This window comes from Melitaea cinxia, chromosome 21, assembly GCF_905220565.1.
Source record: "Melitaea cinxia chromosome 21, ilMelCinx1.1, whole genome shotgun sequence".
Lineage (NCBI taxonomy): Eukaryota > Metazoa > Arthropoda > Insecta > Lepidoptera > Nymphalidae > Melitaea > Melitaea cinxia.
In genome coordinates, this window is record NC_059414.1 from 9451180 (window position 1) to 9465292 (window position 14113).

The window sequence follows — 14113 nt, forward strand, 5'->3', positions numbered from 1 at the left end:
TTGCATAACATCGTGTTGGCTTTATGAATTGGAAATAAAAAAGGTTTAATAAAAATATGTGTTTCTTTTTATTTTAATTAGAGGTCACCCAAAGGTCGAAATTCGACCATAATTAAAAATTTAAGTTAAAGAAAACCAAAACTGATAATACTAGACTATACTGATAATAAAGAACCTTTTTTTAAATTTTACATTTTGACTGCAGACTGACAATCAACAAAAGATATATATAATATATTTTTTTGATTTAATATATTTTTATGCATAATTTAAAAAAAATATTTGCATTCTGCACTCCTTTTAATAAACTATAAGTCCGCACAATTTTCGTAAAAAAGGGTACAAAGTTTTTGCTTCACTTATTAAATATATAGATAATATGCCTTATTATTATTATAAACCCATTAACCTGCAACTATAGTTTATTTTTATAATTATGATCACCGCAGGAATTTCAGCTAGTGGGTCTTGCCATGATACCTCCGTTCAGCACATAAAGGCTCCTTTGTTACTTTAACTAATAATTATAAACTAATCCTAAAAATCCTTACTTTTGTAGGTAAATTATAACTAATATATATGTTTAACCGACATCAAAAAAGGAGGAGGTTACTCAATTCGACCGTATATATATATATATATATATATCTTAATATATATAAATCTCGTGTCACAATGTTTGTCCTCAATGGACTCCTAAACTACTTAACCGATTTTAGTCAAATTTGCACACCGTGTGCAGTTTGATCCAACTTAAAAGATAGGCTATATTTTATTTTGATATATTATGTTATTATTATATTTCAGAAAAAAATAAGGTGATACGAAGTTCGCCAGGTCAGCTAGTATATATATATATATATATATATACAGGGTGTCCCAGAAATCAACGTCAAGCCGGCAATGAGCGATAGGCCAATTGATGGTGGTTATCAGAAAAATAAGAAAAAAAATATTTATGAATAATTTAAAAAAATAATGGCTTTTTAAAAAAAAATCGAGAAATTGACATCCTGTGACAGTCTTTCAAACTTTGTGACTAGAAACCTTGACTATGCTTTGTTTTTTTTTGTGTAACGGGTCCCTGAATAACTGTTTTATTAATTGTAATCTAAAATTAATACAAAACTGCCTCAGCTTTAGAAAAACACCATTTTATTGCGCAACCATTACGCAAAAAAGATAACAACATCTATCTTTATGTGACTGTCTTGTAAAAAAAATGTACTACGCTCTTTTGGCAAGTGGCTTTAAAAGATGGCGCATTTAGTCTGGATTCTAAAATGGTATTACATTTAGTAGTTTACACTTATAATTCGGTAGGAAAAAAATGTAAACCAAATGAAAGTTAATTATTTTTATATCACTCAAATTGCTATGGACCGCGTTTGAGTACGAATGCTATAATATAGTGACCCTATTGTGCCGTGTGTGAGCGAGACAGACAGTCCCAACCAAGTGACTAGTGAGGGAAGACCGAATACTTCTAATGAAGACATGGTCTTGCAAGAAGTCAGTTACGACCCGAGTACCTCAGTCCGTTTAATTGAAGCAAGGACGGGGGTGTCAAAAAGTACAGCACACCGAATTTTAAAGAGAAACGAGTTTCACCCGTACCATGTACAACGAGTACAAAGTCTCCTGCCCCAGGATTACCCTGCAAGGCTTGCATTTTGTCAAACGATGTTGCAAAAGTATAGGGAAGATCCGCAATTTTTAAACAAAATTCTATGGTCCGATGAATCTACCCTAAAAAGAGACGGATACATGAATCTGCATAATCTGCACGAGTGGCATTTGGAAAATCCACACTTAATGCGAGAAGATCGATCTCAGTATCGCTTTAAAATAAATATGTGGACCGGCATCTTAAATGGAAAAATTATTGGGCCATTCGAGTTACCAGAAAATTTGACCGGCGAGGTTTATCTGGATTTTATAGAAAACCATTTACCAAATTTACTGGAAGACGTCTTACTTGACATTTACCGAAGCATTTGGTTTCAACAAGATGGCTGCCCAGCACATTATACTCGCTCAGTCAGAGAATTTCTCGATCTAGAATACCGAGGTAGATGGATAGGACGGTCTGGTCCAATTTCGTGGCCAGCCCGTTCACCGGACTTAAATCCAGTCGACTTCTTTTACTGGGGAACGTTAAAAGAAAAAGTATATTCTAAACCACGTCAAAGTTTAAACGAATTACGAGAAAAAATTGCGGCAGCTGTTGAAGAGATCAACTCGAAAAAGTACGCTCGTCTTGTAAACCGCTCTTTTTTAAGAAGATGTAGGGCTTGCATTTCGGCCGAAGGCAAACAATTCGAACATTTGTTATGAATGAATAAACTTTGATTCCAATAACTGAATTTTATTTCAACCGTATTTTTTTTGTCCTAATTTAGGTAACAGTCTTCTAAGTCTAGTGCCACTATCTCGCTCACACACGACACAATAGGGTCACTATATTATAGCATTTGTACTCAAACGCGGTCCATAGCAATTAGAGTGATATAAAAATAATTAACCTTCATTTGGTTTACATTTTTTTTCTACCGAATGTTAGGTGTAGTCTCCTAAGTGTACTGCCATTTTAGAATCCAGACTAAATGCGCCACCTTTTCACAATACTATGACTGTCTGTCTCGCTCACACACGGCACAATAGGGTCACTATATTATAGCATTCGTACTCAAACGCGGTCCATAGCAATTTGAGTGATATAAAAATAATTAACTTTCATTTGGTTTACATTTTTTTCCTACCGAATTATAAGTGTAAACTACTAAATGTAGTACCATTTTAGAATCCAGACTAAATGCGCCATCTTTTAAAGCCACTTGCCAAAAGAGCGTAGTACATTTTTTTTACAAGACAGTCACATAAAGATAGATGTTGTTATCTTTTTTTGCGTAATGGTTGCGCAATAAAATGGTGTTTTTCTAAAGCTGAGGCATTTTTGTATTAATTTTAGATTACAATTAATAAAACAGTTATTCAGGGACCCGTTACACAAAAAAAAACAAAGCATAGTCAAGGTTTCTAGTCACAAAGTTTGAAAGACTGTCACAGGGTGTCAATTTCTCGATTTTTTTTAAAAAGCCATTATTTTTTTAAATTATTCATAAATATTTTTTTTCTTATTTTTCTGATAACCACCATCAATTGGCCTATCGCTCATTGCCGGCTTGACGTTGATTTCTGGGACACCCTGTATATATATATACATCCAGATACATTTTTGGCGTCAAGCACGAACTGCGTTATTACGACGTCCCTCAGTTATGCTTACATTTTATATGTTTTTTCTGCGAATGTTGCTTATTTTTTTCATTTTAAATTCCGTGGGTTACATCAATTTCTTTAAATTTCTTTTTTGAGAATATTCTGCTTACAGTTGTGCCCAACCATTTATGAACCCCTTTCATGATACTTATGTTATTGCTTCCTCCATATATCCATATAGCCTCACTTAATGCACCGATTATTTAGCGTCCTATATAAGTAATGATGAAATGAGTGAGAAGTAAGCTGAAATGCGACGTTGCCAGTTTTCTAGTAGGTGTGATCATCTATCGTTAACTTAAGAAATAATTCTATTACGCTCGTTGAAATTTTAACATGTAACGGTCATAGGAACACCTCCAATTTTTCATCTTATAATAGCTCTCTTAATAAGCTGCAACATATATTTTATTTAGGCTTTTAACATTTTAATTATTGACGACGTAGCACATCATCAGAATAATAATATAATAAATAATTATTTATCGTTGTGTCCATTTGTTATAAGTATTCTTTGACTCAAAGAATAATAATAAATAATGTTCCCTTATCCTGCCACGGATACTTTCTGTACATTGAAGATATTTAAAAAGTGATACGGTCTATGAATACAGGTTACTGAATCGAGCAATTTTTTTATATGTTTGTATGTGTCGTTGTGTCTTCATCACGCCAAAACAGCTAAACGGATTTCAAGTAATTTTAGAACATGGGTAACTGGGTATCCAAGAATACGAGGATATTATTTTTTCTTCTTCGCTGACGAATCTTATAGGTTAATTAAGTTTTATAGCCACAAATAGTTATGCCACCTGCTCTTACAAACAACATATTATTATCATTTTCAATATAAAAATGTCTCATGGCTAAAATATTTTTATACAGACTAAATAGTCTAACTACTTAACTCTATTTCACTAGAATGATTTACCTAAGTCGTCGTCTGGCAAATTTAAACGTCGTCAAACAATATTTACTTATAAAATATAAAGTATATCTTTTAAGTAGGTTTCTAAGTTCTCTTTTTTTAAGTGGATAACAATAGTTTATTAAACATTATACATATTTACAATTCACAACTTAAGAACTAAATATTTACAGATAGTTTTGGTATAAATCATGTCCGCATGGAATCGTGTCAAGAATGCTGACAGCATTTTCTCGTTGAATCGCTATGCCGATTCTCTGGGCAAAAAAATGCACCAGCTCTCTTGTCACCAGTGGAGGCAATAAGGCTAGGAGTTATCTCATTTAAAAAAAATTTAGCACTGCTACTCCAAGGTCCAAGTGTTTCGACTGCAAATGGCACAAAGATGTAATTTGAAATTAATGACGAATACTTGTGCCGTTTATTCGTTTCAGCTTTTTCCGCTGTGGCTCCCGCTTTTAAGGCTGTTTCCCTGACATGAGAAGGAGCAAGTGTGTCAACGCAGGTTGCGTCCCACAAAAGCGCCCGTCCCCTTTCCCAGGGAACCAACGTCAATCCATCGGGTCTCTTGCCATCATTGCGACTAATTCCAGTAGGCTCGATAAGAGCAGGAACGTCGATGGTGGCAAGAGCTTTTTTATGGTATCGTTTAGGGAACCCTGGCGGAAAAACCTACCTGAACTCTTGTTACAGGAAAGGCCGTGTAGTCCGAAAGAATCGACCTCTTTTCCGCACGGAGATCTGTGTTCAAAGCACAGTGGAGCTCCTAACCGGAGACCGAGAGCAATTCTAAAACTTTCATTGTCTAAAAGTGTCCCAAAGTTTTTTGACGGCATTGCGTGTAGCCTGGATTGGGTCAAAAGCCAGAACAGCTGCAAAAAAAACTTCGTATCCTTAATAACAGTATGCGTCAAACTAACGTCCGTATATGTGTTACGTATTGCGTAGCCCTTACCTTATATACGGACGTCGTAAACCTGTATACCTACTATTCGAACCACTACATATTCGACGTCCATGACCAAACCGTCACTAAACAAAAAACACAAATTTTCAGTAGGGGCGCTCAGTAACCAAATAAAAAATCATTACAAAAATGTATTAAATGTAACAGAACCTTTGTTTTTTCAAATTCAAAGACTGCTACCCAGCCTGGCTTCCATGTGCATGCAAAAAAGTATAGATAATGTATATTAACTTATAGAAATATTTTTATTTTTATGACAAAATAGTGTCACTTTTCCGTTTAATATGTAAATTCAATTCGTAAATTCGTTAAAGCCTCACTTTTTCCTTTTAAGTGTACTTTTATTTTATTTTACTACTTAAGCAGTATATTGCAACCGAGCGTCAAATAAGCAGCGACACGTGCGTAGCAACTTCGGCAAACTGTTTTTAAATGATTTGTTTTGACTTAATTGAATATTTCAAAACCTTCAAATACAGTCAGTTTGGCAACGTCGCAATAGGACGTCAAATAATCGGTTGTATCGGAAGAGTTTTAGCAGAGTATACGCTCTGTCGATATACGCGCTAGACTAGCGCTGCACCGTTGGTGCGGAATTTCGCGGAAGTTTTAGTTATACAAATGCAAATGTCTCAACGATTTTTTGCCTTCCGGCGATTTTTGTTGTACAGGTAGCTAGAGCCAAAAGGACTAATGGGACATCGATTAAAAAAGTGGCGTCCGATATGCGGACGTCTAAAGGAGGTGGACGTCAGTTTAGATGCATTTCGGCCCATGTGGGACGCCTAATTATTAGCAGGATGTATATATATAGATATATATATATATATATATATATATATATATATATATGTATGTTCGGGGATAACTTCGTCGTTTATGAACCGATTAGAATTATCAAAATTCTTTTTTTTTTTAAAAGAAGATATATTTATTATAGATTTTGAAAGAAGATATCCCTGGTTGGTACCATGATAAGGAAACCAGGATTTGATAATGGGATCCCAGAGAAATGCGGATTTTCGAGGGCAACTCTCGAAAATCCGCATAGCTTTTTACTGGGTGTACCGATTTTGATGATTTTTAATTTAATCGAAAGCCGATGTTTATCATGTGGTCACATTTAAATTTCATCCGAGATCTGATTACAACTTTTGGAGTAATCTTTGATAATGCGCATTTACTTGACTATTTTTTCGTCTACCTACGTTGTATTACTTGTCGATATAATTGAAGTCAGTATTTTTTCGTTTGCCTGCAAACACAATTATTTTAATTTACAGAGAACATATCAAAAAATAAAAAAATAAAAAATTCATAGACATGCTCGTTGTTGGGTAACATCTAACATATATGTCGCTTACGTTTTGGCCATGCATGTACACCTGTTCATCTGGCCAAAATCAGAGTTCGTGACCACTCATTGTGTGAATGTGGCCTTGACGAAGGCTCGGTTTTCCACATCTTTCTTTCCTGTCCCAAACTCCTCCGTCCTATATACGACATCCTTCCCTGTGATATTCCCCGCCCTATAAATGTTCAATGTTTGATAATGTTGGTGTTTAGTCCCTATTGTAGATTTTTGTGTAAATATTTTGAAATAAATAAAATTAAGCTGTAAATAAATCATGTGTCTGTCCTAGTGTAATTAGTTTGTAATAGTTTAGTTACTAACAGCTGTAGTCTCAGTTTAACATTAAATGTTTGTGTTGTTTTAGGTTATGGTGTAACAATGAAAGTCTGACTATTTTGCCTGTTTTCAAAATTAAATAGAGACTGTTATCTCTACTGCACCGACCAATTAATCTCCTTCGTGTGTTCTCCACTCTACGTGACATTGGCGAAATCTACCGTGCTATTTTGGCACAACTGAAAGCCATTAAACCAATCAATCAATCAATCAAAAAAAAAGGAATAGAAATTATCAAAAAATAGTAACGCTGTTTTACAATATGTATTTAACACATAATTATATATTTGTCGTCGCGTTGTCACAACAGTCACAGCTCTGGTTTGTGGCTGTTGCACTGGCGGTTGCGGGTTCGATCCCCGCACATGATAAACATTTGTATTGGCCATGCAGATCTTTACTGTGGTCTCGGTGTTTGTGCAGTCCCTGTTGTGAGTCTCCCCATCGTGCCTTCAGAACACGTTAAGCCGTCGGTCCCGGTTGTTATCATGTACACCTGATAGCGATCGTTACTCATAGTAGGGAATACTACTCTGTCAAGAAAGTACCGGGAAAACATCAATAATACACAAACTGTTTGTTATTCATCCAAATTTATTTTATCACCTTCAAAGTATGCTTCTTTAGAAACGATACACTTACATCATCATCATCTTCCTACCCTTATCCCACTTATGTAGGGTCGGCACAACATGTTTTTCTCTTCCATTCCTCTCTATTATTCGTCACTTCAGTGCTTACTCCTTCCTTTCTCATATCCTCACTCACACAATCCATCCATCGCTTTTTCGGTCTGCCGATCGCTCTTCGTCCTTCGACATTCATCTCTAACATTCTTTTACCGACATAGCGGTCATCCCTCCTCATTACATGCCCATACCACGCTAACCTATTGCTCCTTATTTTCTCTGTCACAGGTGCTACTTTCAAACTTCCCCTTATATACTCATTTCTAATCCGATCTTTCCTCGTTACTCCACACATCCATCTTAGCATTCTCATCTCGGCTGCGTGCACTCTTCTTTCATCCGTCACTTTTGTTGCCCAACATTCTGATCCATACATTACGACAGGTCTTATGATCGTTTTATAGATTTTCCCCTTAAGTTTAAGGGGCATTCGTGGATCACAAGCTGTTCCAGAGACCTGGCGCCATTTCATCCATCCCGCATTTATTCTATTTTTCACGTCACGGTCTATGTTGCCGTCATTTTGTATTAATGACCCAAGGTAGCGGAAGTCGGAGCAGGGATACACCATCCAAGGCAATATGGGAAAAACTGGACGAACCGCTGAAATCGCAGAACAAGTGCTCGGTTTTAGACCTACTTATCCTCAATCCCGCGCCCTCCAGTCTTTCCTGCCATTTTCCCAGTCTACTCTGTACCTCAAGGACATTATCTCCGACAAGAACAACATCGTCAGCAAACAGCATACACCAGGGTGCTTCCTCCTGTATGTCTGATGTTAGAACATCCATTACCAGGAGGAATAGATACGGGCTTAAAGCCGACCCCTGGTGCAAACCTACAGCCACACTGAACTTGTCAGTTACCCCGGCTTCGGACCGGACGTGGGTGCTAGCTCTATCATACATCGCCTGAACAAGTCGTACATACTTCTCTGGCACTCCTTTCCTTTTCATAGCCCACCACAGAACCTTACGGGGGACCCTATCGTATGCCTTTTCCAGATCCACGAACACCATATGCAAGTCTTTTTGTGCGAGTCGATATTTTTCGCAGAGTTGGCGGAGTGCAAATATGGCGTCCGTAGTTCCCCGGCCCGGCATAAATCCAAATTGGTTCTGTGTGACCTCACATTCTTCTCTCATTCGTCGCGCTATCACTTTCTCCCATATCTTCATGCTATGTGACATGAGCTTTATTCCCCGATAGCTGCTGCAGTCCTGTATGTCACCTTTATTTTTAAAAATGGGCACCAGTGAACTGTAGCACCATTCCTCGGGTATAACCTCTTCTTGCAGCAACTTATTGAAAAATAAAGTCAGCCACTTCCATCCATCCGCATTCAAAAACTTCCACACTTCCGCTGGTATACCATCTGGCCCAACTGCTTTTCCATTCTTCATACTCTGCACTGCCATCTTCACTTCCTCTATACTTACCTCTTTCACCATTCCTTCATTACTTCGTACATTTTCTAACACTCCGCTCCATTCATTTTCTTCGTTCATCAAGCTATTAAAGTATCTCTTCCAGCGTTCTTTTATTTCCTCATTGTCCGTCAAGATCTTCCCCGCTTCGTCTTTTATGCATTTCATATGGTTTACATCTCTTGCATTCATCTCTCTCTCTCTCGCTATTCTAAAAAGATTTTTTTGACCTTGTGGGCTCTCTAAAGAATCATACAATTTATCTTGAACCTTGGCCCTTGCGATTGCGACTGCTTTCTTAGCCTTCTTTTTACTATTTTGATATTCTAATCTTTTTATTTTCTTTTCTCCGTCATTTCCATCTTCCACTCTTTTCCATTCTTTGAAAGCATTCTTCTTTTCTTTCAAAATCGTCTGTACTTCCTCATTCCACCACCATGTATCCCTTTCTATCTTTCTTTTCCCTTTCGTTTCCCCTAGGACATCCCTTGCTACACTTCGCACCCACGTTGCCATCTCCCTCCAGCACTCGTTTACTCCCATCCCCACCATATCTCCCATCTCTATCAGTTTACCAATCACTCTTTCCCGGAATTCTGCAGCCATCTTCCTATCATCCAGTCTGTACCATTTCGTTCTAACTGGGGGCTTCGGGCTCTTATTTAAGCTCTGAACTCTCAGAGTTAAATCCAGGAGCAGTAGCCTATGCTGGGAGACAAGACTCTCACTCGGTATTACCTTGCAGTCCTTGGCCGATTTTAGCCTGTTTCTTCTTAAAAGAATGTAGTCAATTTGGGTAGAGTGTAGACCACTACGGTATGTGACAAGGTGTTGTTCCCGTTTTTGGTAGAATGTGTTGGCTATTGCTAAGTCAAAGGCCAAGGCTGCTTCCAGTAGAGCTTCACCGTCTCGGTTCCTGACTCCGTGACCTCGGCCCCCATGCACTCTTTCATACCCGTCATTCATCCTTCCTACATGTCCATTAAAATCTCCTCCAATGTATATTTCCTCACATTCTGGTACTCTCATTATAACCGCATCAAAATCCTCCCAAAACCTTTCTTTCATACTGTCATCGCATCCAGTTTGCGGCGCATACACACTAACTATATTTAAAACCGAGTCTTCCATCAACAGTCTTACTACAATAACTCTATCATTCACTCTATTCACATCCGTCACCTTGTTCTTGAGCTCTCTATCTAACACTATACCTACGCCATTTCTTTTCCCATCGCAGCCGCAATAATAAAACTTATAACCCGCCCCAATTTCTCTTGCTCTCTGTCCCTTCCACTTCGTCTCCTGCAAGCATGCTATATTTATCCGTCTCCTTTCCAAAACATCTGCTAGCTCTCGTCCTCTCCCAGTCATCGTACCCACATTCCAACTCGCAATCCTCAAGTTCACCTCCTGGACTCGCCTCTTACGCTGCCCCCGTCCCTGGTGCAGCAACCCTTGTCCATTTCCCACAGACGCCGGGTGCTGCATCTGCGCGTCGCCTGCGGGGTACGCCCTAACATTATCGCATACTTTAATTCCCGAACTCATGTTGTCACATAATGATTTGGCATGTATATTTTACGACCGGCCGCCTGCCTGACATCAACCCTCCTTGGGAATTCAAGCTAAGAAGAAGGATAGGTGAGAAGGATTTATGGGAGAGAAGGATCTGGGGTTACGGATACCAGTGCCACGGATCACGGGGAGGGGTGTGTGACACTAGCAGCTAGAGCAGTCCGGGGTCGCTTACCCGTAGCGGTTCCAACCAGTTATCGGACAGATATCTAGTGGCCCCACCCTCTGGACATACGAAACGATACACTTACGCCAACGAATAATCCAATCATCAAAACATTTTTTATGCTGTTTCCGGAATTAAGTTCAGTTCTCGCCGCGAATTCTTCTATACGTCTTCTACCGATTGAAAACGGGTGCCACGAAGTGGTAATTTGAGTTTAGGAAAAAGAAAGAAGTCGGCTGGAGCCAAATCTGGTGAATATGGTGGTTGCTCGAACCTTCGAAAATCGTAGTGACGATTAGTGCGTTTGTTAATTTTTTTCGTCTACTTATGTTGTATTACGTGTCGATGTAACTGAAGTTAGTTTTTTTCGTTTGCTAGCAAACACAATCAATTATTAATGATTAATTTATACTATGTTAAGAAAATATGCTATATGCTAATCACCAAAAAATAATACATAATAACATAAAAATGTACCAATTCTAGCATAAAATATGCAAGGTTGGCAACACTACTTGTAAATTGCTAATGTGCGCGGCCACCATTTTGGTGATGCCAACGTTACAAATAACCATAATTAAATTCATTATTTGCGTGTTTTTGTGTATTTTTTTTATCAACTAGTTAATATGTATATATATCATATCATACATATACAAAAACAAAATTTTTATAATATTTGTCTGCCTGTGTGTTCTGGCTAATCTCTGAAACAGCTGGACCGATTTTGAGGGGACTTTTACTGATATACAGATATGTGATGTAGTAAGGAGTAACTCACAGGACATATATGTATATGACAGTTGGTTTTTTAAAATTCTCGCCATGTTTTGATGAAAGCCAACTTTGACCCACCGATATTTTGTGTGCGAAGTGGGCGCAATGTAGTCGCTCACGACAGTGATTTCATATCTACCAACTTTTTGGTAGATCTACCAATGTTCATTTCAGTCTACCTATTTACCACCCTAGACCTAAAAGCTACCTATTTTTTTAATTAGCTTGACATATCACCACTGAATTATTTTTAGGACTATGCTCAAAAAACATGACCGAATTGGACATGATGACATTGACATTTGACATTGAATGACATTTCATTTCACAGAAAAAAATGTGTATCACACACCTGAAGTATTCTGGAAGCATGTTTCATCCATAATAAAGGATACCGGTCTCCTTTTTTCCCTGCTATGCGAATTCATGAGAAAATTACTCGCACTTCCTCATAGTAGCGCCAACGTTGAGAGATTGTTTTCTGCAATTAATAATATGAAAACCTTCCAGAGAAATAGAATTTGCACGGAGACTCTAGAGGGATTGTTGCGTACTAAAATCTGAAATGAATTAAGTTGCTATTAATCTGATGAAAATTTAAAAATTTTCAATAAAAATATGTATAATTTCCAAAAAATAAACATTTTAAGAACAGTTCATGTATTTTTAATCTTCAAAAATCTTCTAAATTGAGATGACAACAAACAGCAACACGGAGGGGAGTAGCCATGTACAGGCGTTCCCCTCTGTCAAAGTATAAGACCAAATGGCCATATGCATACATTAAAACTAGTTGCAGCCGCACTGATCACTAGACTCAATCTAGTTGCGCGATTGAATCAACTTCCTTCAAAAAATGCCAAATTGTACTGTTTTTTTGCTGCAAAAAAAGATCTGCCACGTCAAATTTACTAAAACATGGCGTTACCTTTCATACGTAAGTATTTTTTAATCACATTATTACTGGTCCCCCTTTTAAACCTTTTTAAACTTAAAAATTACAAATATTATCGGTCGTGTTGACTCGATTTGTTTACCAACACAGGCCGCTCGCCCTCATACAATATGCGGATCGGTCGAGCGACTGATCGGAGTCTATTTCCGAGAAGTCACTCTCACCGAGCGATAGTGTTGTTACCGGTTTGTTTGTAGATGGTTATCGATAAAAACGGCAAAGGCAAAAGAGGAGACAGACATTTTTGAGATTTTGATTTATTTCAAATATTATATTTCTAGCTTTTTTTAATAAACATAGTTATATAATAAAATTGCATTAAATTAAATATAATACACGTATTATGAGTAACAGATTAACCTGGACGCCCACAAAAAATAGTGTAATTTGTTCAGATCATATCAATACCACTAACTTTCAAGTGTTGACGAACAATAGAAGGATTAGTCGAGGGAACCAAACCAACACTAACGCCACACTGTTTTTGTCCCGTAAGTTTTTTTTTTTTGTCTCATGTACAAGATAATCAAGATATGGTTCACCTTAGTCATAGTAGTGAAACGAAACTTAGATTTATCAACTTTGAAAATTAACAATGTTAAATCCATCCTTTCAGAGTCATCAACAAATCATTCAATCTAGCAGATGACAGGCTATCATCTTATGATGCCAATAGTGCTACGCTCCCTATTCCTGATCCGTTGACATCACAGTGTATCATGTGTTTGATGTCATGTGTTTTACAAAGTCTTACTACATTATATATTTCTATTATCATTAGTTTTTGCAGCGCACGCAATGTAAGGAATTCTTTAGGTAATTTTTTTATCCCTTGGGTTACATTATTGGAGTTTTAGTAAGGATCTCTAATATTTTTGAAAATATAGTATAACCTATGTCAGTCAAGGATAGTGTAGCTTCTCAACGGTGAAATAATTTTTTGAATCGGTCCAGTAGTTTCGGAGCCTATTCAATGCTAACAAACAAACAATCAAATCTTTACTCTTTATAATTGTTTATTTTACATGAAGACGTTTTATTTTTAGTATATAATAAATTAAGTCTATTTTTATAATAACATCTTACCTTTGTATCACTTTAAAAACCTTATTTACCTAACCGACTACTTGAATTCATTGATAATGCATATCGACAGTTGTTACAAACACGGCTGTTAGCAACTTTTCAGTGTAGTTGCGGCGTGTCATTATACTGTAATGACACAGAATGTATCTATGTGTGTGTGAAAAATGTAAGTGTGATTTTAATTTAGTATGTGTGAGTTTCGTAGTGACAGACGATTATTTTTGTGTGGGAATTAGATAAAGTGTGCATGTGTGTAATTCCCCCCCCCCCCCCCCGCAAAAAATGACAGACAGTTTTGTATCGGTAACAAACGCAATGGCTACTCCCCTCCGTGTTGCTCTATGGGTGACAACATTTAGCACATAATCTACTGATTTTCTAAAATTCGGGTTGACAACACTGGCTCACGACGACCACGGGCCTTAGGTAGAAGTGTGGAACGATAGAGAAAGCATTACACGTTGCGGTCGTTGACTGGAACATACCCGATGAAAGCTGTAGGTATGCGTATGGAACACATGCAAATATCCACTCACCACTGGCAATATTTTTGAAGTAAAATCATGGA

The 14113-nt window shown here is 37.4% G+C and overlaps 1 protein-coding gene across 1 annotated transcript; it reads right to left on the bottom strand.

The window, feature by feature from the left end:
- Nucleotides 1-6597: 6597 nt before the first annotated feature.
- LOC123663927 (craniofacial development protein 2-like) lies at nt 6598-10534 on the bottom strand. The gene is made up of 3 exons (XM_045598568.1): nt 9404-10534; nt 8907-9286; nt 6598-6706 (listed from the first exon to the last, which is right to left on the bottom strand). The coding sequence occupies exons 1-3, from the start codon at nt 10532-10534 to the stop codon at nt 6598-6600; spliced, it is 1620 nt and encodes a 539-aa protein (XP_045454524.1).
- Nucleotides 10535-14113: the final 3579 nt, after the last annotated feature.

Bases quoted from the DNA above. Each gene is read 5' to 3' on its own strand.
- LOC123663927 (XM_045598568.1), bottom strand. From the start codon at position 10,534: ATGAGTTCGGGAATTAAAGTATGCGATAATGTTAGGGCGTACCCCGCA. The intron at 9,287-9,403 runs GTACAGACGATT...AGTAAAAAGAAG, and splicing joins CATGGTGGTGGAATGAGGAA to GCTAAGAAAGCAGTCGCAAT. The intron at 6,707-8,906 runs GTTTTTGAATGC...GAACATTTATAG, and splicing joins ATACCAGCGGAAGTGTGGAA to GGCGGGGAATATCACAGGGA.